At 44.1% G+C, this 27568-nt stretch overlaps 5 protein-coding genes across 5 annotated transcripts; 2 read left to right on the plus strand and 3 right to left on the minus strand.

Moving 5' to 3' along the window:
- On the plus strand, nt 3111–4741 carry LOC8074134 (cysteine protease XCP2). The gene has a single exon (XM_002456977.2). It carries the CDS (start codon nt 3316–3318, stop codon nt 4450–4452), a length of 1137 nt encoding a protein of 378 aa, XP_002457022.1. The 5' UTR covers nt 3111–3315; the 3' UTR covers nt 4453–4741.
- LOC8078054 (cytochrome b5) lies at nt 7371–9930 on the plus strand. Its single transcript, XM_002456978.2, has 3 exons — nt 7371–7704; nt 9300–9366; nt 9459–9930. Exons 1-3 carry the CDS (start codon nt 7621–7623, stop codon nt 9713–9715), a joined length of 408 nt encoding a protein of 135 aa, XP_002457023.1. The 5' UTR covers nt 7371–7620; the 3' UTR covers nt 9716–9930.
- On the minus strand, nt 11956–16991 carry LOC8078055 (glycerol-3-phosphate dehydrogenase [NAD(+)]). Its single transcript, XM_002459130.2, has 14 exons — nt 16903–16991; nt 15969–16798; nt 15830–15891; nt 15042–15705; nt 14446–14522; nt 14262–14334; nt 13841–14058; nt 13636–13743; nt 13134–13197; nt 13006–13043; nt 12798–12918; nt 12673–12727; nt 12490–12538; nt 11956–12417 (listed from the first exon to the last, which is right to left on the minus strand). Exons 4-14 carry the CDS (start codon nt 15151–15153, stop codon nt 12235–12237), a joined length of 1098 nt encoding a protein of 365 aa, XP_002459175.1. The 5' UTR covers nt 15154–15705; nt 15830–15891; nt 15969–16798; nt 16903–16991; the 3' UTR covers nt 11956–12234.
- On the minus strand, nt 19453–20976 carry LOC8074135. Its single transcript, XM_021455035.1, has 3 exons — nt 20465–20976; nt 20169–20342; nt 19453–20059 (listed from the first exon to the last, which is right to left on the minus strand). The coding sequence occupies exons 1-3, from the start codon at nt 20924–20926 to the stop codon at nt 19994–19996; spliced, it is 702 nt and encodes a 233-aa protein (XP_021310710.1). The 5' UTR covers nt 20927–20976; the 3' UTR covers nt 19453–19993.
- Nucleotides 24755–26283, minus strand: LOC8074136 (transcription factor PCL1). The gene has a single exon (XM_002459132.2). It carries the CDS (start codon nt 25971–25973, stop codon nt 25119–25121), a length of 855 nt encoding a protein of 284 aa, XP_002459177.1. The 5' UTR covers nt 25974–26283; the 3' UTR covers nt 24755–25118.

Below are 27568 nucleotides of genomic sequence, written 5' to 3' on the forward strand. Positions count from 1 at the left end.
CCATCCATCCAACATATATAGGAAAGTTTTGTGTAGAACTAATATAATATTATAGTCGTAAAATCTAAAACCTTGAGAGGAGACGAGAGGATATGGAAATTACTCACCTGAATGGATGGAAGCAGGCAGGACGCGTGGACGAGCGACGGAAGCAGAGGATAAACCCTAGCCTAGCCTAGCCTAGAGGAGGGAGGGTGTGGCTCGAGGAGAGGAATTCGACGCATGCATGCAGCTAGCTAGGGACGTGTGTGCGTGGGACACACGCACGTGAATCAAGTTGATGAAGAGAAGAATGAAATGAAAGGAAGAACGAGAGAGAGGGAGATGCATGGACGCATCATCTATCAGCCTTGAAGAAAGAGAAGAGAAAGGCGCGGCCAGACGAATGAAGCTGTGTGCTGGGCTGTTAGCTAGCTCGGTAGTTTGAGACGAGAGGATCGGAGACGAACAAAACAGAACATAACAGTAAGCACCGAGCAGTTATTTATTACGAAATTGCCTGGCCTGGTCCAGTTGTCTAGTGAACGCTGTCCTCTCGTCTACAATGGACCGATCCGTTATACATATATATATACCACATCTCACTTTACTATTCTATATACAAACAATGACAAACACAGATAGCATCTCAAAATAACCTTCCACTTCCCAATATAAAGGCAGGGTAACCTCACATGAATTTCATGGGTTGACTTTTCTTTCTTACTTATACCACGTGACACACATATAGGCCCACATGTCACCGGCAACGCTGTTAGGATACAACAATAGCCAACCGTCGACCTTTATGCACATCGGTCAAAACAAAATTGCCAAACCAACTAAGCTTCAAAAGGTGCTGACAGGAATAACATCGCTTGTCATGTTTAGGGATCACTTTGAAAGTTTAGAAACCACGATAACACCGCCGACTAAATCTAGGAACATACAGTGATCACCTTTCAAGTATAAGGTTCTGAATGACACCGTCTGCTAAGTTTAAGAACCCATAGATATCATTTTAGAAGTTAGAAACTTGAATGACACTATGCAACCAGTGATAAATTTTGCTCTAAAAATAGCATACACTGGTTCGTTTGTTTTTTTAAAAACTTTTTTTCACTACGTCAACGGCCCTTGTGTAACAGGAATACTGGATAACGCTGCCCCGTACAATGGTGCAACAGCGTTGCCATTGGCGGACTCAAGGGGGGGCTGGGGTGGCTGCAGCCCCCCTCTTGGACTCAAAAATTTTTTAACAGATTTTCTTTTTAGCAAAAGACTTCATGTATTTAGTATTTTTCTATGTTTATTTTATGAATCTTTGCTTTTGAGCACTTTGAATCAATATTAAATTATCAATCTTAGATATATCTATTAGTGTACTGGATTGAGCGAGAAAAAAAAATTTAGCTATGTTATTTAGCCCCTCTCTTGGTCCGTTTTTGGGTCCGCCAACTAAGCGTTGCCACCCTGACCAGGATAGCTAGCATGGCCGCTATGATGGGCCACCTTCGCCAGACTACCTGACGTGCTGGTATAAGGGCCAGTGCGAGTATCAATATATTCATTAAAACTACTTCATCCATCTCTCTCAAATCATAAGTCATTCCAAGAATCTCGAAGAGTCAAAAATTTTGAACTAAATTTATATGACTCAAAATATTTCAAGTTTAACTAAATTTATATGATAAAATAATAACTATTATGATACCAAAACTAAATATCATTTGTTTCCTCCTTAATTATATTTTCAAAATCCTTTTTTTTGAAAAAAAACTGTTTTGGTACAACATAGAGAGCTAGCTTATTCAAATGGACTAGGACATCTTGAAAGAATTGGAGACATTCTTTGCAAGCAATATAATTGGGTTTTCCACAATGAGGGTGAGCACCCTTTATTTATCCTATGGAGTGGGAGCATTGGGCCAACACATTGGGGAATGGAGCACAAATCACAAAGTCCTAAGGCAGTGGGAGCATGGATCACAATGTGTTTTGGATAGTGCATGGGAGATAAGGGGTGGGCGCACAACCTATCGTGGATGTGCATTTATGTATTTGAATGCACAAACATATATAGAAAGCGAAGTGATGAATAAGGCCAGTCTCAATGCTAAGTTTCACTTCACAGTTTTCAACATGTGAAACTTAGACATAAAATAGAGCTTTCTTCCAATGCAGAGTTTCATTGCACAGTTTCCTATCTTATTTACCTATTCATGGGTCCCACACATCTCTGTCTTCTTCTTCCCGCATCGACCCGCGGCGGAGGCGTTCACCCACGGCAGAGCGGCCTCGCCCGCTTGGCGGAGGGCTCGCCCCGGTGGAGCGGCCTCGCCCGCTCGGCGGAGGCGCTCGCCCACGGCGGAGCGGCCTCGCTCGCGGCGGAGGCGCTCGCCCGCTCGGCCTCGCTCGCGCCGGTGCTTGCGGGCGACAGAGCCCGCACGGCGTCCCTCGCGCCCGTTCTCGCGGCCGATGAAACTCGCGTGGTTCCTCAATGGGAGTTTCATTCTCGTTTCACGGTTTTGGAAACGCTACCGAGCTCGTGTCGTGGGGATGAAACGAATCCCTTCTCTCTCCTCTTCGTTTCATGCAAAAAGGTCAGATCTGCTGATGTGGCACCCTAATAAATGTGCATGACATCCCCATGAAACCCCCATTAAGACTGGCCTAACTTGGCTTTTATAACTTGGTTTATAGTTAAGCACTTGACTCTATTATTATTGACCTTGCTCCTACACAACAACTTAATTATCTCTGTGCTTGTTATATCATTAATTGAAATCACTAATCACTATATTAGACGTGTTATGCCATTCTATAAAATTTTTCATTGGCATGCGCATGCATGCGCTGATGATGCGCGCGCAAATCACAGTCTTGTATATGTGTGGTTATTGCTTGCTTCTTTGGACTGCAGGAGGCATGCTTTAAGGTACATCTTCATTTTGGCTTGAGACAGAGAGATTATATATTCAGACCAACAAATCATGCATGCTTTGAAGGCAAGTCCTTGTTCACACACACCAACAAATCCGAGGCCAAACCTTAAAGCTAGCTCATCTGGCATATATCATTGCATCATCCGTCTGCGATGACAGGCCCAAGCAATGACGAAGAAGCAAATAATAAAGTTTTTATTTACATGCATGCATGTATGTATTCGTTGGTTGTGTATATATATGCATGCATCCGGCCTCGATCCTGCAGTCTGCTCTGAGCACCACCTGACTGCACGGACCATTATTGAGATCGATCCTTTGAGTTGAGCAGAGCAGCTAGCCAGCCAGCACTTGTACATACGTTGTTCCTGTGCCACGCGAAGCGCGGAAGATGGCCGCCGCCGGCATTGTTGTCGTCCTCTGCATCGGCCTGTTGTCGTCGTGCGTTGGCCTTGGCCTTGCGCGCGGAGACTTCTCCATCGTGGGCTACTCGGAGGAGGACCTGTCGTCGCACGAGAGCCTAGCGGAGCTGTTCGAGCGGTGGCTGTCCCGCCACCGCAAGGGGGCGTACGCGAGCCTGGAAGAGAAGCTCCGGCGGTTCGAGGTGTTCAAGGACAACCTGCACCACATCGACGAGACCAACCGCAAGGTGAGCAGCTACTGGCTGGGGCTCAACGAGTTCGCCGACCTCACGCACGACGAGTTCAAGGCCACCTACCTCGGCCTAAGCCCCAGCGGCGGCGGCGGCGATGTCGTCCATATGCATCATGATGATGATGACGAGGAGCCGGAGGAGGAGGGCTCGTCGTCGTCGTCGTCCTTCCGGTTCCGGTACGAGGGCGTTGACGCGGCGCGCCTCCCCAAGTCCGTGGACTGGCGGAGCAAGGGCGCGGTGACCGGGGTGAAGAACCAGGGGCAGTGCGGCAGCTGCTGGGCCTTCTCCACGGTGGCGGCCGTGGAGGGCATCAACCAGATCGTGACGGGCAACCTGACGGCGCTGTCGGAGCAGGAGCTCGTCGACTGCGACACGGACGGCAACAACGGCTGCAACGGGGGCCTCATGGACTACGCCTTCTCCTACATCGCACACAACGGCGGCCTCCACACGGAGGAGGCGTATCCGTACCTCATGGAGGAAGGCACCTGCAGCAGAGGATCCTCCGCCGCCGTGGTCACCATCTCCGGGTACGAGGACGTGCCCAGGAACAACGAGCAGGCGCTGCTCAAAGCGCTGGCGCACCAGCCCGTCAGCGTCGCCATCGAGGCCTCCGGCAGGAACTTGCAGTTCTACAGCGGCGGCGTCTTCGATGGGCCCTGCGGCACGCAGCTGGACCACGGCGTGGCGGCCGTCGGCTACGGGACGGCGGGCAAGGACAATGGCCATGTGGTGGCGGACTACATCATCGTCAAGAACTCGTGGGGACCCAGCTGGGGTGAGAAGGGGTACATCCGCATGAGGAGAGGCACCGGCAAGCGCCAAGGACTCTGCGGCATCAACAAGATGCCCTCCTACCCAACCAAGAACTAACTGATATATATATATATATATATATATATATATGATGATCCAACTCGATCAACCATCGTCGTCGTCATGCATCTGCTACGTACCCGATCGATTTAATTTGGAACGACCAGCCCACTGCACATCAGGCTGGATCTACCACTTCGATCACTAGCTACCTCTTCTTCTTCTTTTTCCATTTGGTTTGGTTTCACGATTATATATTGTCCGTTTACTGCTTCATATCATCAATCATCCATCATGCATCAACTTTCGCTGTTTGAAATAATAATAATAACGATGAAGTTAATCAGTGTCCCCACCCCAACAAACCACGGCCATCATTGCTTTTGATCCGGAGCTTCTTCTTCGATCTCCTACTTATGTACTGTGGCCCTGTTTAGTTTTTCACCTAAAAATTTTTCGTCCATCCCATCGAATCTTTGGACATATGTATGAAATATTAAATGTAGATAAAAAAATAAACTAATTACACAGTTTGGTTGAAAATCGCGAGACGAATCTTTTAAGCTTAGTTAATCCATTATTAGCCTTAAGTGCTACAGTAACCCACATATGCTAATGACAGATTAATTATGCTTAATAAATTTGTCTTGCAGTTTCCAGACGAGCTATGTAATTTGTTTTTTTATTAGTTTCTAAAACCCCTCCTGACATCCTTCCGACATATTCGATGTGACACCTAAAATTTTTTCATCTACAATCTAAACAGGACCAAGACGACATTAATTGTTGGTTCGAGCAACGTAACTCCACCAGAAGGTAACTCCACCAGAAGGTAGAGTCCCCGGCAGATCAATGTCCCTCCCTTTGATTTTGATTTAGGGCTCTGCTTCCTCTTTTAGGTGCGTGTCATGTTTTGTAGCCTCAAGCTAGCTAGCTCTAACAACTCTAGCTACTACTACGAGCTAGCTCTCGAATAATAAGGGCCTATATGAATGTTTTTGTCTCCATAGGATATTCACAATGCAGACTCTATTATAGAGTTTAAAGTTATTTATTACCTCGAACAATGTGGACTTAGAGTCTTATTTTTTCTACCTTTTTCTTCAATAAATATACTGCCACATCAGCAAAATAGCATAAATAATATGTAATTAAGTGTCTTGAACTCTGTGATAGAGTCTTGCATTGTGAATGCCTTTATTTCTTCTTCTCCCATGCCTGCATTCCCCAATGCAACCGGATGGATAGCGCATCATGCGCGCACCACACACCCATCGCGCGTCATCGGAGTTTGGGGTTTTGCTGAGAGAAGGCAATAAGAGCAGTGTTATTATAGCAGGTTGTAAGCTAGCTAAATGCTGAAGTGGAAGAGAGAGAATAAGAGAGAGTATGTAAGCTTACACCCGGTTCAGACACAAAAACCAAGAAAATCTGTGAGACAGACAAGTGGGCTATGTATTAATAGTGATGAGCTAAAGGCTGCAAGAAGGCTGTAAAGAAATCTTACAGCCAACAACTGTCTGTATTATAATACTTGCTCTCAATGCATGTTTTATGAGAGTGTCATGCACATTAAATAGAGTACCACATAAGCGTAATTGCTGACTTGACAGGGTCATTAAATGAAAAAACTCCTGTGGCTCGGTTACTTAGTTAATAGTCTTGGTAACTGTGTCATGAAACTATGCATTGTGACTGACCTAATATCGGTCTAGCTTGTTGGGAGGCCCGGAGCTCGATCGAGCGCGAACCTGACCTCAGGGAAGACACTAGGACCCTATTTGGTTTCCCTTGCTAAATTTTAGCTAGCTAAACTTTAGTCACTTTAGCAACTAAAGTTTTAAACACATTAACTAAAAGGAATTAAAATAGTTTAGTTTTATTAGTCACTTTGACAAATAGTTTGTTGATCAAAGATTTAAGGTTAAATCTTGAGATGCCGTGGCGGGCAACTTACCACAGGGAGAAAGGGAGCGGTCAACTCTCAACTAGACAGACGGTGACGAATGTAGTACTGCTGTACTACTCTGGCCTTGTTTAGTTTATTTTTTTTAAAAAATAGTCATTGTAGTATTTTCAATTATATTTGATAAATATTATCTAATTATAAAATAAATAAGTTTAAAAGATTCGTCTTATAAATTACAGACAAACTGTGTAATTAGTTATTATTTATATTTATATTTAATACTCCATGCGCACAAGATTTGATGTGACAAGAAATTTGAATTTTTTATAAAATTTTTTGTAACGCCCTGTTTAGTTACTCATCCAAAAAATTTTCATCCATCCCATCGAATCTTTGGACATATGCATAGAACATTAAATGTAGGTAAAAAAATAAACTAATTACACAGTTTGGTTAAAAATCGTGAGACGAATTTTTTAAGCCTAGTTACTCCATGATTAGCCTGAAGTGCCACAGTTGCTAATAATAGATTAATTATACTTAATAGATTTATCTTGTAGTTTCCTTACGAGCTATGTAATTTGTTTCTTTATTAGTTTCTAAAAACCCTTTTCAACATCCTTTCGACACATCCGATGTGACACCCAAAAAATTTTCATTCTCAATCTAAACAGGCCAAGCATAATAAGGACTGGTTTAGTTCTAAAAAATTTTGCAAATTTTTTTAGATTATCTGTTATATTGAATCTTACGATACATATCTAAAGTATTAAATATAAATAAACAAATAATTAATTGCACAGTTTACTGTAATTTATGAGACTAATTTTAAGCCTAATTAATTCATAATTAGATAATATTTGTTAAATATAAATAAAAATACTATATTATTTATTTTATAAAAAAAATTAAATTAAAACTAAACGAGGCGCGCACGCGATCCAAGGCGAGCAAACGGCGGGCGGGCGGAGCTGCTGGACGAACGGTAGTAGTAGTAGTAGGTAGTAGGTAGTAGCTGATGAACTCTTTATATTACCCCGATAGACAATGACAGGTGGGGTTCTTTTTCATTCCCCCCACCCGACCCACCTTGACCAGGCGCCCCCCACCCCCACCTACTACTACTTGACCCACCTCCACCTAAAGCAATCCATCCTCCTCTGCTGCTCTCGTCTCGCTCGTCTTCGTCTTGCTCCAGCCGTCGGATCGGATCCGATCCAAAGCAAGCAGCAGCCGGGAGGAGGGAGAGCCCTCGCCTCCGTCTCCCGCAGACGCCGCACCCCGTCCGTCACCAAAGCAAGAGGAGGAAGACGAGGATGTCGGAGTCCAAGGTGTACACCCTCGAGGAGGTGGCCAAGCACAACACCAAGGACGACTGCTGGCTCGTCATCGGCGGAAAGGTTACTTCTTTTCAATATATATATATATATCTCTCTCTGCCTGGCTGCGGAATTCGGAAGGAATCCCTAGTCCCTCCCCTTGCCTTCCTGGGTCGGCGTGGGAAGTGGGATCTCTCCCACATCAGAATTATCGTTAAGATCCGCTCGATTTCCCCGGCCCCTTCGTTTGCTGCCCTCCAGCCAGTCTTCATCACTGCAAGAAGGATCGAGCTCTGTTCCCTGTCCCGTCCGTTCAAAAAAAAAAGAGGAAGAATTCATTCCTTTGGGATCTGGGAATTCTGTCTCTCCTTTCTTTTAGATTCTGACTCTGACTCAGCGGAGCCTCAGCCCTTTCCCTAGGTACTACGTGGGCCGTGGGCGGTAGTAGTGTTCCTAATGTTTTATTAGTACCATTTCATTCATACGGAGTTGCTAGTTTTACTACCAGCTCTCACTGATGTTGCTAGTTTTGCTTCCAAGAATATGCATATGAGTCTCTATTGCCTATGGGACTCATTTGTTCTTGATTCCTTCTGGGTGTTGCTACTTTTCCTTCCAAGAATAGGCATGCAACCAAAAAAAGGTCCATCCACACCCCCTAAGATGCTAGTGCTAAAAATCAATCTTCCTAGTGGCGAATTCAATTTCATTTCACCACCCTGTTTCATTCCGGTTCAGCTGCTTCTACTACCTCTACACTGGACCCATTTCCCTGCGACATCCAGTTAGACCATGATGATTAAATCAAACACAAGTATGCAACGATAGCACTTGTCTGCACAAGCCCATCGTTCAATGACACACTGACACTTCAAGACCATTGTTCAATGATGACACACTGACACTTCAAGACCATCATTCAGTGACACACTGACACCTGGTGTGGTATCTAAACGACCATGATTTCTCTTCCACTATTTTGGTTATCATAGGTTCCCTACTGCTCAGATGTTTCATCCTCATTCTTTTCTTTAAAACATCTCTCTACTCTCTCAGAATCTCCCAAGAATCGAGCTTTCTAACAGGATCTTGATTCACAGGTGATAAGGAAACATATGCATCGATTACTCACCATATACTGTCCTTACTTTCTCCTAATTTCTCCTGGGTACCTCCGTTGTCCATATTTGTCTGTACATGCTCATTTAGTTGTTTTTTTGGTGACCCATCACTCTCTTGGAGCCGGACCCACTCCTTAAAGATTGTCATGTAGCCTATAATATTTGGCACCTCGCTTCCAAAAACCATAGCCTTGTGGTACAACAACTAGAATGCTCTTGTTGTCGTCTTTTCTTGTTTCGTGTGGGATCTGCCATTTAGTTGGAGTGTAATGCTCAAGCTGTGCATACTGCCAAAGTCAGTCTGTTTTGCATCGATATTTAAAGTTCAACAGAAATATACTTGTCTAGATGCAGGATGCCACTAATTTACATGATTTCTTCCTTCTTCTTTTTTTTTTTTTTTGAAACTGATGGTGTTTAGATGTGATGAAGAAAGCTGTGCTAGCTATCTGGGTTCATTCGCTATTTCATATGAATGGCAGTGCACCATGATGTTTCTGCAGTAGCAAATCTTCATATGATGAAAACAATAAACCCTTTTGTGTTTGTTTGTAGGTGTACAATGTGACCAAGTTCCTGGATGACCACCCTGGAGGTGATGATGTTCTGCTGTCTTCCACTGGTAAAGCTGCATCCTTCTCATATCAAGTGTTTGAAGTTGGTGAAGCCGTCATTTCAGCTTTTGATTGCTAATTCGATATGGGTGTTTTGCAGCCAAGGATGCTACTGATGATTTTGAAGATGTGGGGCACAGCACCACTGCTCGTGCAATGATGGACGAGTACTTAGTCGGCGAAATTGATGCAGCCACAATACCCACCAAGGTGAAGTACACGCCCCCCAAGCAGCCACACTACAACCAGGATAAGACCCCAGAGTTCGTCATCAAGATCCTCCAGTTTTTGGTCCCCCTGGCAATATTGGGCTTGGCTGTCGCTGTAAGGATCTACACCAAGTCGGAATCTGCCTAGTTTGCTGTCAATGCTTAAATGAAAGATCATGAACTGAATAAGTTAGTGAGGATTGCATCGTGTACCAGCATCGCCTGTCATTAATTCAGAAACTTCAGTCTTTGCTGTCGAATGGTTGTGTGAGACGTCTATTGGTAAAGTGAGACCTGAATGGAATTGATGGCTGTTCTCTTATATTTTTATTTGTTTTTGAGGAATGTAGTGATTTACCTTATTGTTGGGTGCGGTTTGTTCTGTGTTCTCCCCTGTTCTAATCGAGATGTTTTGGCGTGTATTTCATGTGTTTTTTTCCCCTTACAACAGTAGTTTGAACGCAAGGGTGTTCGTAGAGTTTGTAGCATTCATCACAAACATGTCCGGTGCAAGGAAATTGGAACTGGAAGTTGGCTTAAACATTCAGAATTTTTATATTACATTAGTGGCACGACCCACAGGCTTTACACAGTGTAGGTGGCTCAAAGCGCAATGTTCATACATGTAGGCTCGTGGACTCCGCAGTCAGGATCCAGCTCTTCTGAGATCACAATCGACCGCAATGTTTAATCCCCAGATTACAGAAAGGATCACAGAAATTCAAAACCAGAAGTAAGCCTTTTTGATGTCCCAATCCCAATGTTTGCAGACTGGGGAAGGTATTGCAAGAAAGTCTACCACCGTTGTGAATCTTCAGTGGAACCCAGAAAACGAAGGTATTGCAAGACGATAGCAAAAGCAGTTCTCTCTGCTAAGATATAGCATATGATTCCACTGCTTATATCCAACAAAAAAGACATGCGAGCACCATCAGTATCTGTTACAACCAGCTATCAGGCAGTGCATCCTGCGAGAAATGAATTCCCTGAGCATGACTTGAGGTACCAAGCGATATCAGGAAATGAATTAGCCACTACCAAGGGATGGAAAGGTCTTCAATAAACCAAAAAATGTTCTCCATGCCACCTTCACTTGCTCCCTGATTCTTGTCAGCACACAAAAGAAAAATCTTAATGTCTCAGTGCGAGCATGTTTGCTTGTCTCAAAAGTCATGGAAAGTACTGCTAAATGGATGACAGATTCGGCAGACAAGTTCAAGCGAACAAGAACTGTAACTCTGCCAAATGCACCTGTTTTGAGCAAAAATGAAATACCATCCAGGCCAAATAAGTTCTGTTTAGCTCTTCTCATGTAGTCATGTTTGCTTGTTGAAGGATAAATCACCAAAATAACTTCTGGAAACGCAATACAACATTCTCGTGTTCTTTCAGTTATGGTTTTGGCATTTTGCTGAACTGTAACTCTGCCAAATGCTACTAAAATGTCCTGTGATTGGCTATTGACAGTGTTAGCATTTAATATGACTCTGTAACTGTGCAGACGCCTTGGCACCTGTGTGCTGCGCCTGGGCACTTATGTGCCATAGTTATTAGCTACTTTCTCTAGATCCCAAGAGCTGGTTTCACACCTTGGCTCCTTGGTTACTCCCTCTATATATATGTGTAATCCCTCCTCTGTAATCTAAGATTGATTCAATATATCTTCCTTCAATATCACCTGCAGGTTCCTCTGGTGCTATGGTCACACCCCGAACAAGCTCTAACTGTGTCCAGAACTCCCTTGGTGCCGCCCAACTTGACAGGGCTGGGTCTCCAGAACCCCTCGCCGTGCCTACTGGGTTTCCTTCGCCCACCAGCAAAGGCACATGGGTGGACACAATAAGTCTAAAGAAGAGCTTGATGCGACATCTATCACAATCTGGATTTTATGGTTACATAGTTTGCCAAGTTATTATTAGCCACAACAAACTATGAACCATGAGTATCTTGGGTTCCTTCCATTTAGAGTATAAAAGATGATTTTGAATTGGCTGACAATTTGTACTGCAGTTTTCCGTTGTACAAAAATGAACTTTACCGAAGTACAAATGATCCCAATGTCAAAGTTCTGAAAACCATGTAGCAGGTCTACCATGTCAAATGTCACCAGTAATTCAATTAGTAGCTACCTTTTCTTGGAATTAGTTTATGTAGCTTAGTCACAAAGCTATACTAAAACATAATGTTTTACAGGATTATGCACTGATTGAAAAAACCGACCCAATTGAGTAGATGCCGGTGCTTGATGTAAACTCCAGGAGCTAAAAATCGGTAACGAGTTAAACACATAACTGCCTAGTTATGCAGTATAACTGGCAATACATTTATGGCTTACTAGAGCAATTTCTACAACTATGATAAACTGTATCATACTAAGAGAAAAATGTATAGTTCTTGATCTTGAGCTGCCATTTTGGAATCATACCACATATTTCTTCAATACAAACTATAAGCTGATTCTCATTAACTGATGTCCAATTAGTATTAATAGGCAACTAACTGGATACACAATCACAGATTCATAAAGTCATGCACCTAATAAGGTGACATGACTGAAATCATATTTATATGCAAAACAGTTTCAGATATTCAGTATATCTCAGCTTGCTTAGTTTATAACAAGTGATACTGAGAACTGGAGCAGTAGTCCAAACTGCAGTATCTAGCTCAGTAGAATGGAGTAGGACCACCGATGAGGGAGAGGTTGGGCGTGTGCTCACTGTATTCAACTATTGATGTAGGAGGCAATTGTCCAATACAAATCTCATGCACTGTGGATAACAGAGGAAACAGCTCCTGCCATCCTCGATAAGTCAAGACTTCATAGACTTCCCTTGCTGTGGACACTCCCTGTAAAATTAAAGAAATTAGATGCACTGAGCAGAGTATTTCTCTATGCATGGCATCATATATTTGCTTTACCTGGAGTTTTTGGCCACGCAACATCTCGGCCTCCAGGTCATCAAAAGACCTGCATCAGCAATAAGATGGTATGACTATACAACCGCAGGACATGAGAAAACTCTCCAATTTAATATAGGCCATGAACATCGCCAGACTGTTTTGGATATTAAAAAATAGAAATGTGTAGTTTAAAGTAAAAACCTTTTGCCACCATTTCGTGCAAAGGCCTCAGCCACTCTTCTGTTCCTCCCGCCAACTGTCATGGAACAATTACTTTTCAGTATTTATCTGTTGGATGGTTAATTGGCAATGGTGAAGATACATACGGCATGTGGTTATTAGGTCAGCGACACCACAACTCTCAAAGAATGTGTTATCTCTGACTGAAGGAAACAGAAGCTTAGAGAAAGCACGCATTTCTCGCAAACCAATCCGCATTATTGCAGCCTAACAAAAAGGGAAAGAAAAGAGGCCATAAGATCACACGATGCCATGAAAACCATGTATTTTATTCAAAATGTGTTAAATTGCAACCTTTGTATTGTTTCCCATATCCAAGCCGTCAACAAGGCCTGCAAGATAATTCCGCCACATAAGCCATCAATAAAATGCAAAGCAAAACAATGGATGTAACCACACAAAAGACTTGATCCATTAAAAACCTGCTGCAATAGCCACGATATTTTTCAGAGTTCCACACAGCTCTACTCCTTCAATATCTTCTGCCTGCATATGAAGGACAAGATGCACCGATAAGAACTCCATTCAATGTTCATTTTTATACCTGATAAATTATCTTTTATACTTATAATATTATTTGTTTCACATGTGGTGCTAAGTATAATGTTCATTATTGGTGTTCTAGTGAGCGTTTTGCCGCTCTTCTCTGTTTGGGTTGGTTTGGTAACCTTGTTGTTACCAGGGTGGTGTACTTGTGAACGTTCTTTCTGCTTAATGAAATACACGTCGTCCGACATGCTTTCAAAAAAAAAAAATATTGGTATCTCTGTACCTGTGCATGACTGTTTTATGAAAGGAATCCCTCATTTGCTAAGATTATGACTTTCATTTACTCAAACATCGCTATATATTATTAAGAGGACCAGAATCCATAGGTTTTTCTCCTACTTCATTTATTTATGAGAATAGAATAAAAGAACTCACGATAGAAACTAGGAAGTAGGGTGTGGTAAAAAGTTGAGCCCATCGGTTTGCCACTTCCTTATCTTTCCTATACCCAATTGTTGCTTCACTGAACTCTTCAACAGCAATCTGCACTTGAAATATATATACAACCATCAATTATTTTTGCTTATGAACGAGGGCTGCATGAAACTTTGCACAGCAAGTTGAAGAAACGCTTGCTTGCCTCGTTTGCAATGTTAGCACCCATGAGGACACAACAATTGACTCCAAGTGTATCCGCGATTAATTTGGATATCATGCACGGTCCTTCCATCTTGACCTCCATGCCCTTGATGAGGGAGATAGCCTCAGCTCCTGGTCTTAGCTTCCCTACAAGCTTCTTACATATACCCTCCACAAATTGATGGGGAGTCACAAAAACCAGCATATTGGCATCTTTGACTGCGAAGGAAAAGAAAAGGTTTTATTCGATAAAATTTATTTGACAATGTGCAAGCAGCTTTATGCTGTAAGTTTATTTTGATGATAATGACAAGACATGTTTACTCATGCATGCTCGTTGCTCTTTATGAAACTGTAGTCTACGACTAGCATGTACCCTCCAAATCATCAGAATAGCTGGGCGAGACGCTTTGATTAATTACCTGCACTCTCCAAGTCAGGGTCGGCAATAACGTTCTTTCCAAGCTTTATACCTGGCAAGTATTTGCAGTTCTCCTGTAACCAAAAAGAATTATTTAGAGTCATTATTACTAGTGTCATGTCATAGATAAGCCATTTAATTTGTTGATCCAGAAGCAAGATAAGCTGACGAGCTTGAACTCTTACATTTTGTTCGTTAATGGACTCGGATAGCTTCTTGCCTGTTGGCAGTATTTCCTCAAAGACCCACATCCTTACTTCATCTTCAGGGAAAAATGAAATTCCGTCACTAGAGAAGTTAGTACATACCAACAGATACAAGAAATTAAAAGCTGTGTACGTAGGTAATACATGGAGTACCTAGCTAGCATCGAATGAGAATATATATTGCATTAATCAGCCATAACATTTACAATAGTAGTAGTTATGCAGCTAGTAGGCAAAGATGGAAATAGTGGCATGGGACATAGGGAAGGTTGGTGCATGTCTATGTCTATGTCTATGTCTATGTCTATGGAGACCCAACAAAAAGACAAGACATGATATAAGCAAAGCAATCTTATCTATCTAGAAACTAGATTAGATGTAGAATAGAATGATGAGGACGCGATGGAAATGGCATGCATGACCCAATCACCCAATAGCGTATTACAGTTATGGCATTACAGCTATAGTAGGAGAAGGAGAAGCAGGGAGAGCGTGTGCACGGCAGCCAATTCTAATTCTATTGAATTGAAGGAGCTGAGACAGAGTCAGGGTCAGAGAGAATGCGCAGACCATACCATAGAAGGAGGGCAGCTTGGCGGTGTTGGAGGCGATGAGGCGGGAGGCGACGCTGCCCCAGTTGCCGCTGCCAATGACGGCCACCCGGTACTTGGCGTGCCCGTTCTCCATCTCCGGCGAGTAGGCGGGCGGCGGCGGTCCGAATTATATTAAATAATGCAGATCAAGAAACCAACCACACCGCCGGCCGGGCAATCCAAGAACAAAGCAGGAGGACGGAGCGGCAGCGTGGATATATACTAGAGATTGGAGGCGCCTCCCTGGCGGGCGGAGAGGAGAAGAAAAGTGAAGTTGAATTTAGAGGGCAGGCAGTGACGACTGACGAACAATGTCCTGCCCGTGGTTCGCTTAGATTGGTGGGAGGGGCGGCATCCCCAAGAATCGCATGTGGTTGTTTCCTCTGTCCCTCCACCGCTGCTGCTTTGTTTTTGTTTGTTGGCAAAAAAAGAAGAAAGAAAAAAACCGAGGCGGCAGTCGCTGCCATTTCCTCCTCCTTGGGATTGATGATGAAGGAGAGAATAGACCAGCAGAGGAGGAGGGGGAGCCTGTGTGCTGTGCCTCCAGTCTCGGGGGTATCGCCGCGCCGCCCCGCCCCGCCACTTGGCCCAGCAAAACCAAAGGGATCGGATCGATCACCTCTCCATTTTTGTTTTGATTCATTCACTGCCACAGCAAATAAAACCATGCTCATGATATCCTCCAATTTGCACAAACATAGCAGCATGCAAGTGCCGATGCATTCTGTGTTGACCATGCATGTGATTGCAGGCCAGGCTCGCTCGCTTACCTTTCTCTTCTCTGGACTCCTCTCAAGTGCCGCCTGCTGAATTCCGTCCACACCATTGTCTTCTGCATACGCATAAATAAAATATATAAGTGCACCCATCTAATAACAACTTTTACTACTGGAGGTGGAGGGTGCTAACCTACTCCACAAGTGACAAAAGTGAACCGGCTGTAGAAGCAATGGTGACACGGCGTGCAAGGGTGGATAGTTTTTGGTACCAGTACAGCTTGTTAGTATTATGTACTACTGACAACCTTAACAGAAGATACTAATCTGTTGCCAAGACTAACAGATACAGAGGTTTGTATAGTGATATACTGATTACTATCTTCTGTTAAGATAACATCCTTCTGTTAAAGAGACCATACATAACAGATACAGGTGTCTGTTGAAGAGATAACAAAAGAAATGATACATGCAAACATACAGAGGTTTGTCACCTCTTCAAACAAGTCAATCACAACCCATGCCGAGCACATAACATATACGATACAAAGTCTGATTCTTCCAAGCAACAAATAGCTCAGGACATCCAGCCGCTGTTGTCGTTTGGCATGAACACAGACTTACAGACACCTGCAATGCAGCTTCCGGTTTCGTATCATCCTTGCCTTTTTCAAGGACAAGGATCTGTTTCCTGCCAACAAGCAGCTGCCAAAAGGCTTATGATTGTATTGGGAGGGGAGGATTACATGAAACACAGTTGCAGCGTCAACATCCATCTTCTGCTTTTGCTAGACTAGAGTACGTTGCAAAAACAAATGCTAAAGCGCAACGTCCCTTTTCTGGGACAAGGTCAAATCTTCTCGAGACTCCAAACGAATGATGATCCTGCATGTTCCTACTACATATTGTCATCAACTCATCACTCACTCACATGTACAGTTGACCAGTGAGCATGTCAGACACCACATCCTTCAGCAATACCATGTACCGGTATCACCTTCATTTTACCTGCATTCCTCCTCCCTGTGGTAGTAATAGTAAGTAGTAAGTTAGTAACATGGCCACCCATCAGGCAAGGTCCATTCATCTGCCAGACGAGACCAAACCATATAGCTCAATATACCAACCTCTCATTTAGGCGCCATGGCCACCACTGCCAATCAATCAACCAACTTGTCACAATACCTTCACAGAGGCGCTACCTATATCACTGAAAATATGCAAACCAAACTTCAGCACTGCATATGAACTATTTGAGGACATCAAGAAACAAGGCACACTACTCTAAGACAACACTTAGTGCAAATTGCAGAGAGAACATACTATTCCAAATACACAATTGCTTAGATATATATACAATGAATGTTCTATGCCAAGGACATGCTGCTGTTACATGAACACGACTAACAAATTGGATGCCTTCTGGATGTCATAATAGTATACTAATATAGTAGTTGAGAAACGTTACCTCATGCTGTAATCTCTGAATCCTCTGTGCTTGTTCTCTGATGCAAACAAGGTTGTTCTTGATCTCACTACATATCCTTCCTTCCAGTAGTCTCACTGGAACCCAGAGCTTGGGCTCCAGCTCAAGCAGGTAAGACAGTGTCGTCTGGAATTCCTGCTCCTCTGAATTTCCACCACCTTCAACAATGCTACCATCAACCTATGCAAAACACAGGGGCATCATCAACAGCCATGTAGACAGTAGACTCCTTATCAAAATAACAATGCTATTGACGTTTGCAACCAAAATTATGCCACAATTCAACAGCTGGATATGCTAGAGCCAGATTGGGTTTTCGAGAAAACTCTTGACATAGTGAGATAAACTATGGATAAGTGAAAAATCTAGACTTGCCCATATATAATATAAGAGGACTAAGACTAGGTTTGTCTGTGGATCTCATAGGGACCAAAAGCGTACTTAGTACTGCCACAGGATCATAAATTCATAACATCGGTACAGCACTCACGGAATTAGCAACGTTAAGGCATGTACAGCGCGTCTCTATGCCTCGTCTGTAAACTGTACATTTTGCGAAAAACACCCAGTTTTCTCGAATTGAATGAGGAAAGCGAATGAATCCGTCATCTCATGAGGCAACGAGCTCGGCGCGTGCTCCCAAGTCTCGTTTATGGTCCAGAGCAGCGCTGTATGGGGCACGTCGTCTCCAAGCGAGGGCATGGGATCTGGATGCGGCAAGTGCTATTTTGCTTCTTCCCCGCCAAAATCCTTCCCGGTAAGAGGCAGTGCTGGCGCAAGGAGTAGCGTGCGGCCCGGCTCCATGCCGCCGCCTGGCCACCTCCATGCCGGCGCCTGCCTGTCTCCAGGCGACCGCCCGCTTCCATGACGCAGGCTGCATCCACGCCAGCGCTCGCCTACTGCCGCCACCATTCTTCCCCTCCCCGCCACCGTCTCTCGTTTCCTTTGCGTCAATCTCTTCCCCTTCTCGCAGTTGCAGGATGACACGCCGGCGCTGAGGCCTGAGGGAGCAAAACAGCACGTTGCTGGGATGGGGAGCACAAGGTCATGGTGCCGTTGCAGCAAGAATGAGTGCAGGCAGGGGCGAAGTACGGCGCATTGGCAGCTCTCTTGATGCCTGGATCTAGCGCTGGTGATTCCCTGATAGTATTATGAGAGCAGTATATTGATATGGTTACTTCTGTGTTAGTTGTTCTAGAATGAAATGGGAAATAGTAGCTCCATGAGCAAGCTCCATGAAGTGAATGGGAACTGAATTTTTTTCCTGTTACATATGCTGATGGGGAAAAAGGTTAAAAAATAGAGAACATGGTTTTCCCATGTTTCTTTTGCTGTTAGTAATAATTCATTTGTTCATTATACAGCCTGACAGTTCTTTTATACATTCAGAAGAACAAAAGGGACAATGGAGAAAGAAAATTAGTAGCTTTGTTTTATATTTGATAGGATGAAAGATTTTGTACGAAAAAGACTACATTATTGAGAGAAGATATCTATGTCCTTGATCCTTGCCCCTTACATTATTAAGAGTCACAAAGTAGTGGGCCTGATGATTTGTTTCCAGAGATGTTACAACCTTTTAAGTTCAGGTTATCTGAACATGAACAAGAACTGACTTGCAATGATGAAGATGCTTTTTCCTGCAACATACGTATATGCAGTGTCTGTTTTAGCAACCTATATGTGGATGAAGTTGGTTAAGATTATCAAATTTATGTGCTTCCAGGAAAAGATATCTGCTAGATTCAGACATGTGACTTGTAAAAGAAAGCTCATTTTGGTTTCTGTTGTCTGAATGTTTCGTATATGCAGAAAGGTCATTGTGATATATATTAGATCAGTAGTGCTGTAGATGAGTGGTGACTTGCTTTTTTATAGTTCATTAGTCTGTTGTTTGCTTGTGGGTGAAAGAGAATTTTTGACAATTATATAATATAAACATATGTAGTCTTTGGTTGCTTTGTGGGTATGAAATCATGTTGTATCAAATAGCAACATAAAGGTATACTAAAATAATATTCATGATTGATCATGACTACTTGTAAGCATTAAACCACTTAGGCCAGTCTCACTGGGGGTTTCACCAGGATGTCATGCACATTTATTAGAGCGTCATGTCAGCAAAACTGCACTTTTTGCATGGAACGAAGAGGAGAGAGAAGGAAGTAGTTTCACCATGGTGAAACCCCACGGGCGTTGTTTCCCACGCGGTGAAACGAGATGAAATCCCCACTGAGGGCTAAATCGTTTCACCATCTTGCATGTGATCCAATCATTTTACAGTAATTAAATGCTTTGCTTAGCCTTGGAAACAACAGAGTGAAATGCTTCATTGCTGGGGTTATTTCATAGATGGTTTCATTTCAATCTTGATGACGCGTTGGTCTGTGAAACCGTGCAGTGACACTGTCCATTGAGACTGGCCTTACAGACGATTCTTGTCTATGGGTTGTATGAGCTGTCTGTTTAATTGTCTATGTTGTGGATTCCAAGAACTTATAGTCAGGTTTCTGACTGTGGGTTGTACGTGCCCTTATGCCCGCAGCCCCACATTAAAGGATGGTTCCCTTGCCAATTCACAAAAAGCGAGAGTTAACAATGATTTCAACATCCTTATTACCTAGCTCAACCAGCACAATGTGGTGAACCTAAAACGCCCGATCAGTGAGTGAGTCTGGATCCAGTCAGAGATCACTGGACCCCGACCAATGTCGGTGGTGATTAATTTAGGGCTAGACTAGACTGTACCAGTGCTGCACTGAGCAGAGATAACTGGATTCAGTAGCACAGCTGGGGATCTGCGAGCAGCAAGCAATAAGGACAGCTAGGATCACAGTTGGATATACATACATACTTGTGAGCAATGAGAAAGGAAGGATTAAGGAAAGAACAGGTAGAGGTAGGTACCTCTTCGACAGACCATTTCCCCTGGAAGAGCTTGAAATCGCCGTCGATCATGTTGAAGGCGATCTCCCTCCTGCGCGCCCCAGCGTCGGGCAGCACCTCCATGTCCCCCTCGTAGCAGTCAATGGTGCCCTTGGCGTTGAACTTGAATCCCAGCGCGAGGTCCTGCTCCCCGACCTAGCCTTTCCACACGGTGCACACGAGAAATTCCCCATTCATTCATGCATGAACAAGCAGGATGCATTTACAGGCTGAGCCGTATAGTAGTAGGAGGAGGAATCGAATTGGGGATTGCGGACCTGGTAGATGCGCGCGAAGCCATCGTGCTGGTCGAGGAGGCGGCACTCGGAGAGTCCCGGGATGAAATCGGCGAGGCCCTCGTAGTCGGTGAGCGTGGCCCAGACGGCCTCGAGCGGCGCGTGGACGCGCACCCGCGCGCGCACAAGGCGCCGGTTCCGCTTGCCGACCTTGGAGACCTGGATCTGGAAGCCGATGAGTTCGTCGCGGTCCTCCTGGTCCTGGTCGTCGTCGTCGTCAGGCGCGGGCCAGTCGTCCTCGCGGGTCGCGTCTCCGGCGGCGACGTCGAGCGGCGGATCGGGCGAGGCGGGGATTCGGCGGGAAGAGAACCTCGGGGAAGGGACGGAAGGGAAGACTAGGCGGAGGCGGGCGGGGCTGGCGGTGCGGAGGCGATGGAGCGGGCGGTAGAGGCCGTGGCCGTGGCCGTGGGAGGAGACGCAGCAGCAGGAGGAGCTGGTCGCCATGCCGATTGTCCGTCGTCCGGGCCCGCCTGCCGCCTCCGTCTGTTTTTAGTCTTCTCCAGCAACGAGACCTAAAAGAAAATACTCTCTGTAAATGGGTCTCGAGGAGAGAGAATACTCAAATTTGGGTTATGCCTCTCCTTATACCTAAAATGAGTTTTCTATATGGGTACTCCGTTGGAGGCTATAGTTATTGGGTTGGAGATCCATTTTGGATTTAGGTTCCCAAATAAGTCTCCTACATATTATTATTATTATTATTATTATTATTATTATTATTATTATTATTATTATTATTATTATTATTATTATTATTATTATTATTATAGTATTATTTATTGTTATAGTCAGTATAATACTAATAAGTACTCTTTCTGTTCAAAAAAAATATAGTTCTCGTTTCTCAAAAAGTCACAACGAATTAAATTTACATAAAAATACAAACATTCATAATACAAAATAAATATCAATAGATTTGTTATAGAATATATTTTTATATAAAAAAATAGAGTAAAAAATACTAATAATATTTACTATAAATTTAATTAAATTTAAATTATTTTGATCGGCACGTATCTTATAATTATATTTATTTACAAACGAAGGTATTATATTTGTATTATTAGTTTAGCGTATACTGCTGCGTTGCAAATTAAATAAACAAAGGCCGGCCTGGCACCGGCAATACCAAAAGATTAGCAACTAGTAGTAGGAGAGGATAAGATTTGCTATAGTCTCTTCCGTGTCTCGATGTGTATACTCGCTTAGGCAAGATGTTTGATTATATTTCTGATGAACAAGCCTCCCGTCAGGCCGTCCACTTTTAGGAATAGTCCCCTTACGTGTCTGTTAATAACTTGAAAAAATAAAGCTCCCCACTAACGTAGCTACATCGACTCCACACGATTACTTAAAACTACTCGAGTACCAGATGGACACCTTGAAGCGAGGGGCAGCACACGAGAGTAGAGGTTTCATTTGGCCAAGACGAGTCTCCAAATGCTAAGGATGGCTTATTTGGCCTTTCGACTAGAGAAGGAGAAGCTCTGCAACGACATCCCCAATAGGAAAAGCCACACCCTCAAGTGCAGCCTCCGTTGGCCTAAATAAAATCCACATAGAAATATTATCGACCTCTGTATAAAAGCACATGGCCTAAATAAATAAAAAGATGAGAGCCTGATAATCGAAACTATTAATTCTGAAACTAGGTCGCTATAACCATATATACAAAGTGAAAAACAGCGTAACTGCACATCCAAAACCAGAGTGTAACGTATGTCGAGCCTAAAGCCTGGTAGAGTTGACTTGGTAGGGCGCACGGTGAGGTATTGTGGTGAGCTTTCCAAGGCCTTGTTTAGTTCCAAAACAAATTGTAAAAAATTTCAGATTCCTCGTCACATCAAATCTTTCGACGTATGTATGGAACACTAAAAATAGATAAAAAATAATAACTATTGCAAAGTTTGCCTGTAATAACTAATCTTTTAAGTCTGGTTAGTCCATAATTGGACAATATTTATCAAATACAAACGAAATTGCTACAATATCGATTTTGTAAAAAAATTTAGAACTAAGGCCTTGTTTAGTTCGCAAAAAATTCAGTTTTTGGCTACTGTAGCACTTTCGTTTTTATTTGACAAACATTGTCCAATCATGGAGTAACTAAGCTCAAAAGATTAATCTCACAAATTACAGATAAAATGTGCAATTAGTTTTTATTTTCATCTATATTTAATGTTTCATACATATGATCAAAGATTCGATGTGACGATGAATCTTGAAAATTTTTACGAACTAAACAAGGCCTAAACAAAGCCCAAATCCATATATTATCTCACGATGAGGTAGCAATGAGTATTGCCCATATCTTAAGGGCGCGTTTGGAACAAAGGATTTTTAAGGAAAATTGAAGGAATCTAAAAACAAAGGAAAGGAAGTAAACTGGACCGTTTGGAACACAGGAAAGTACCAATTCCTTTCCTCTATTTTACTGTAGCCTAATGCACATTTCACAGGAAATAAAACATCTACTCGGATCTCTTAGTTTTGTTTCCTTTGCGTATGTCCGATGCAGCGCTCGTGAAGAAGACATGAAAAAAAGGAGGGTACAGCAGGTTGTCAGGGTGTCAGTGAGGTTACATGCTGCTGCCCAATAAAGATTCCTGTAATTCTAATTCCTATGTTCCAAACGCTACCTTATATAAGTTTCCTGTATTTTTTCTATCCTCTGTTTTATCATCTCATCTTCATCCTATTCCTATGTTTTTTTATATTCCTGTATTTTTAATTCCTCCGTTCCAAACAAGCCCTAAATTCGTACGCAAGTGCTTGTGTTTTGAAATCCGGCGGTTTTGTGGTCACCGGGATTGGATGGTTTCCCCTCACCTTGGCGCGCTAGTCGGCATGCACGGATTGCATTGGGATTTGGTGGTCGTCATTTGTATCCGTGGCCTCTTCTCCTCCTCTCAAGTGTCGAGTACCACTCAAACGCGTGTGTGGTTTTCTGTTTCCGTTTTTTTTTTGAAAAAAGAAAATGAAAAATAAAAAGAGAGAATTGATGAGAGGATTGGTCAGAGTGTGTCGGGGTCTCCATGCAATCCAATCCAATCCTGAGCTTTCAGACGCTATCCATGATTTGTGCGCTGGATGTTATCAAAAGCCCAGTTGTAATCGTGGCTCGTCGCAAAAAAAAAAAAAAAAAAGTTGTAGTCGTGGCCAGGCAAGTTTTGCTTTGGTGACCAACCATACATGCAATGCATGCAGAGAAGAAAACAGAGTCCTTGCCACCTGCCCTGCTTATGTCTCTCTGTGTCTCCTCTGCTTTGGCCTCATCGAAGCTTCTCTGCTTGTTGGGTTACTAGTACTACTTGGGAGTCACACGGTAGGATCCTAGGAAGAAGTCACCACCGCAACAACTTTTCTATCAAGGTCTTGTTTAGTTCCGAAAAGTGAAAAGTTTTCGTTACTGTAGCACTTTCGTTGGTTTGTGACAAATATTATCTAATCATAGATTAACTAGGATGAAAAGATTCGTCTCGTCATTTACAGCTAAACTGTGTAATTAGTTTTTGTTTTCGTCTATATTTAATGTTTCATGTGCCACAAGATTCGATGTGACGAGGAATCTTGAAAACTTTTTGGTTTTCAGGGTAAACTAAGGCCTTGTTCAGTTTGGGAAAAATTTTGGTTTTGGCTACTGTAGCACTTTCGTTTGTTTGTGACAAATATTGTCCAATCATAGACTAACTAGACTCCAAAGATTCATCTCGCGAATTACAGATAAACTGTGTAATTAGTATTTATTTTTGCCTACATTTAATATTTCATGCATGTGTTACAAGATTTGATGTGACGGAGAATCTTAAAATTTTTTGCGAACTGAACAAGGCCTAAACAAGACCCAAGATGTGTGTTTTCTTCCTCGCTTTGCACACGACTTCAATTCGCAAGAGATCAAAAACCAAGTCTAGATGGAATAGAATGCAGGCACAAGGCGGCAAGTAGATGGATTATACACATAATAGTACGCGCCCTGCTCTCCTCCTCCCGGTCCCGGTGCATAATAATAACATGTATGTTGAATGTAGTAGTGCTATGGATGGGAATCGGATGGGGCAATAGCCAAGCCAAATGGGGCAAGAGCCTACTTGAGGATGGATACCAGGATATGGGTATCAAAAATGAAATGAGGTTCGGCTCACTGATTTTTTTTAGATATTGCTGATGATGCTGATTTGTTGTGAGAGAACTATTGCTGAAAAGTCACCATTTCGGTCGGTTCGCGGATTAGAGGAGTGATGAGATATACTGTATGTATTTCCAAATGTATGAGTAGTCGTACTAATAAGTAGTCAAATGAATGGAACAGGGACAAATCTTCGTTTTCGCCCTTTACATATATGTATATAGACTTATTCAGGAAGGGATCCAATTGGGAATCCCATCTCATCTCAACTCTAATACAGCAGCAGTTGTAGTACATTACAGAATGAGGCAGGCAGGAATTAGATACTAGAGCAGGATTGGCTTGTTATTGTTGTTGCTTGGATTTTCTTTCTTTCTTTTTTTCTCTTCTCCGAGTCGTGGTCGTGGCTGCAAATGAGAAATACTATGTAGTACTGTATATAGGATAGGATAGGATAGGAGGAGTAGATACAGAGGGCGGCCGGCTGCGGTGCGGAAGAAGCGAATGTCATTTGTCGGCGTGGTGGTATGCTGCCGCCTGCGGGTACCCTCTTCCTCCTCCTGCTGTTGCGTTGTGGTGGTGGTGGTAGTGGTGGTACGCCGCCTGTCCGCCGCTGGCCATGGGCACCATGCTGCCGACAGCGGCGACGTACATGCTGGTTGGCACGGGCACCTGCGGCTCGTGCACCAGGGAGTGCGGCACCGGCGTGGACGCGAAGATGTGGTCGGACGGGGAAGGCCCCTCGTTGGAGAGCCCCTGCATCCGCTTCACGTACAGCCGGTACTTCTGCAGGTGGCTGGCCACGTTCTCCCTCGTCAGCCCTTCCACGTTCATCAGCTGCATGATGGTCTTGGGCACCGCGTTCTTGATCCCCAGGTGCGCCACCACGTCCACGAACCGCTTGTGCAGCTGCGGCGTCCACACCAGCCGGGGACGCTTGCTGTTGGTGCCTGTGTTGGTGGTCGTCGTCGCCGCGTTGCCGCCGCCCAAGGCCGCCGCCGACGAGTCCGCATCCTCGTCCCCCCTCGCGTGTCCCGCCGCCGCCGCCGCCTGCGGATGGGGATGGAAGGGCGCGAAGGAGGAGGAGCCGCTCCCTCCGCTGCCCGACGACGACGACGACGGCGCGCGCCGCAGCCGCGACACCGTGGCCGCCGACGCGCGGTGCACGTCCAGCAGCGTCCGCCCGGGCTCCGGCGGGATGCGGAACGCCGCCGCCAGACCCGGGGGAACCAGCGGCTGCGACAGAGGGGTCAGCTCGTCGGCGCCCGGGAGCCCCGACTCCCACTCCATCACGCGGCCGTCGTCGTCGCCGCCGTAGCACACCATGTGGAGCTCGTAGTCGTCCATGGCCTCCTCGCCCATCCGAATCGATGGATCCCACCTACCCTACACACCTGCCTAATCCCCAAATCGATTGAGCAGCACAGGCACAGGCACAGGCACAGGCACAGGCACAGCGGCAACCCCAAATCAATCAATCAATCAATTCCCATATATACGGAATCGAGCAATCCAGCCACCCGCCTCCGTCGATTCGACCGCCGGCGGCGGGTGAGAAGAGATAGGGGACAGGGACGGAGATATTTGTGCCCGTGGGGAGGAGGAAGGAAGAGGCCTTGCTCTGCTCTGCTCTGCTGGCTGCCGCGGCCCTTAATTTAATGGGCGAAATGGGAATAAAGGGCAAAAGCGGAGGCGAAAAGCGCACAACAGGATAGGATTTTAGATCCCCTCCCCCTCCACGTGTACCGCCTGCCCCTCCGATATTTTCCGATTCGCCTCTCCACCCTCTCCCGCCGTCCGATCCTGCGCTTTCCCGTGGCACGATCGGGGTTCCCCTGCTCTTTCTGGGGCGGACTCGCAGGCGGCCCACCGAGATATTTCCTCGAGATTCGCCTACCGCAAATCCGACGGCATTTTCTTTTCTCTCTTCGTTCGCTTTTCCTACCCTTTATTCACTCCTTCATCTGCTTGGTCAAATTAACCAGCACCAGATTTTTCTTGCCCTATCCCCTCCCCTCTCTTTTCTTTTCTTTTCTTTTCTTTTCTTTTCGCCTACGTGTACGAGAATCAGATTCTGAACAGTACCCTAATAGATTGGCATGAGATATTTTTTCATCGTCCAAATACATCTTGTTATTAATTAACAAAATCAAATAAAAAAATTACATAGATTCAAGACAAGAACATCAACCAGACATAGCTCTTTTTTTCTTACAAGTCACTACTCACAAAGTATTTTTCAAACAGACAATGACTTCTTTCTTATCCATTTCTTCATTTTATTTAAGATTCTAATGATGCAACATTTACTGTGAAAATGACACGCCAGCCACTAGAAGGCCGCTATAAAGGGCGTATTTGATGCCAGTGCTCAAGCCGGCCTGGCTATGGTCAGTCACGGCCTGGTGCAAATGGTGCACGTCATCTTGTTTGGTTGCGGGCCGCGTAGAGCCAAGCCGAGCAAGTAGAGAAGAGGAAAGGGAGGTGAGCAGCGTAGAACAGGAGGTGAGAGGATAAGAAGGGAAGGTGGGCCAGACGATTGCTCAATCTAGCCCGGCTCTGAAAAAACGATCCTCCAATTTTTTTCTCAGGCATGGGCTAAAGTACTTTAAGGTTCATGCGAGGTGGACTCTGAGGATGGGCCAACATAACCAAACATGGGCTGCTGCAGCTGGGGACGCCCAAAAAAATCCAATGGTCATATGCAAGATCCCCCTAAATCATGTGAAATCCATGTGGACTTTTCTATTAAATTCATGGATTCCAAACGCCTATAAAAAGGGAACAGTAGGAACCAACTTTCACTCATGCGGCAAGCAGCTCCGTAGGAGTTCATATGCATGGTATGTTTACGAAAATATGACAAAAAAAATATTTCTCGTTAAATTTATTAGAAATTAAAAATTATGTGTCTCATTTGTTTAATTAATCAAGTACAATTAGAATAACTTCATTAG

Source organism: Sorghum bicolor, chromosome 3 (genome assembly GCF_000003195.3).
Source record: "Sorghum bicolor cultivar BTx623 chromosome 3, Sorghum_bicolor_NCBIv3, whole genome shotgun sequence".
Taxonomy (NCBI): Eukaryota; Viridiplantae; Streptophyta; class Magnoliopsida; order Poales; family Poaceae; genus Sorghum; species Sorghum bicolor.

What these genes read in the sequence shown, in the direction of transcription:
- LOC8078054 (XM_002456978.2), top strand. Translation starts at nt 7,621, where the DNA reads ATGTCGGAGTCCAAGGTGTACACCCTCGAGGAGGTGGCCAAGCACAAC. An exon ending in GGCTCGTCATCGGCGGAAAG is followed by an intron (nt 7,705 to 9,299) that starts GTTACTTCTTTT and finishes GTTTGTTTGTAG; the next exon opens with GTGTACAATGTGACCAAGTT. An exon ending in TGTTCTGCTGTCTTCCACTG is followed by an intron (nt 9,367 to 9,458) that starts GTAAAGCTGCAT and finishes GGTGTTTTGCAG; the next exon opens with CCAAGGATGCTACTGATGAT.
- LOC8074134 (XM_002456977.2), top strand. Translation starts at nt 3,316, where the DNA reads ATGGCCGCCGCCGGCATTGTTGTCGTCCTCTGCATCGGCCTGTTGTCG.
- LOC8074135 (XM_021455035.1), bottom strand. Translation starts at nt 20,926, where the DNA reads ATGGCGACCAGCTCCTCCTGCTGCTGCGTCTCCTCCCACGGCCACGGC. An exon ending in GCTTCGCGCGCATCTACCAG is followed by an intron (nt 20,343 to 20,464) that starts GTCCGCAATCCC and finishes TGGAAAGGCTAG; the next exon opens with GTCGGGGAGCAGGACCTCGC. An exon ending in GGAAATGGTCTGTCGAAGAG is followed by an intron (nt 20,060 to 20,168) that starts GTACCTACCTCT and finishes TGCTGCTCGCAG; the next exon opens with ATCCCCAGCTGTGCTACTGA.
- LOC8078055 (XM_002459130.2), bottom strand. Translation starts at nt 15,153, where the DNA reads ATGGAGAACGGGCACGCCAAGTACCGGGTGGCCGTCATTGGCAGCGGC. An exon ending in GTGCTAACATTGCAAACGAG is followed by an intron (nt 13,744 to 13,840) that starts GCAAGCAAGCGT and finishes TTTCAAGTGCAG; the next exon opens with ATTGCTGTTGAAGAGTTCAG. An exon ending in TGCGTGGCCAAAAACTCCAG is followed by an intron (nt 12,418 to 12,489) that starts GTAAAGCAAATA and finishes TTAATTTTACAG; the next exon opens with GGAGTGTCCACAGCAAGGGA.
- LOC8074136 (XM_002459132.2), bottom strand. Translation starts at nt 25,973, where the DNA reads ATGGGCGAGGAGGCCATGGACGACTACGAGCTCCACATGGTGTGCTAC.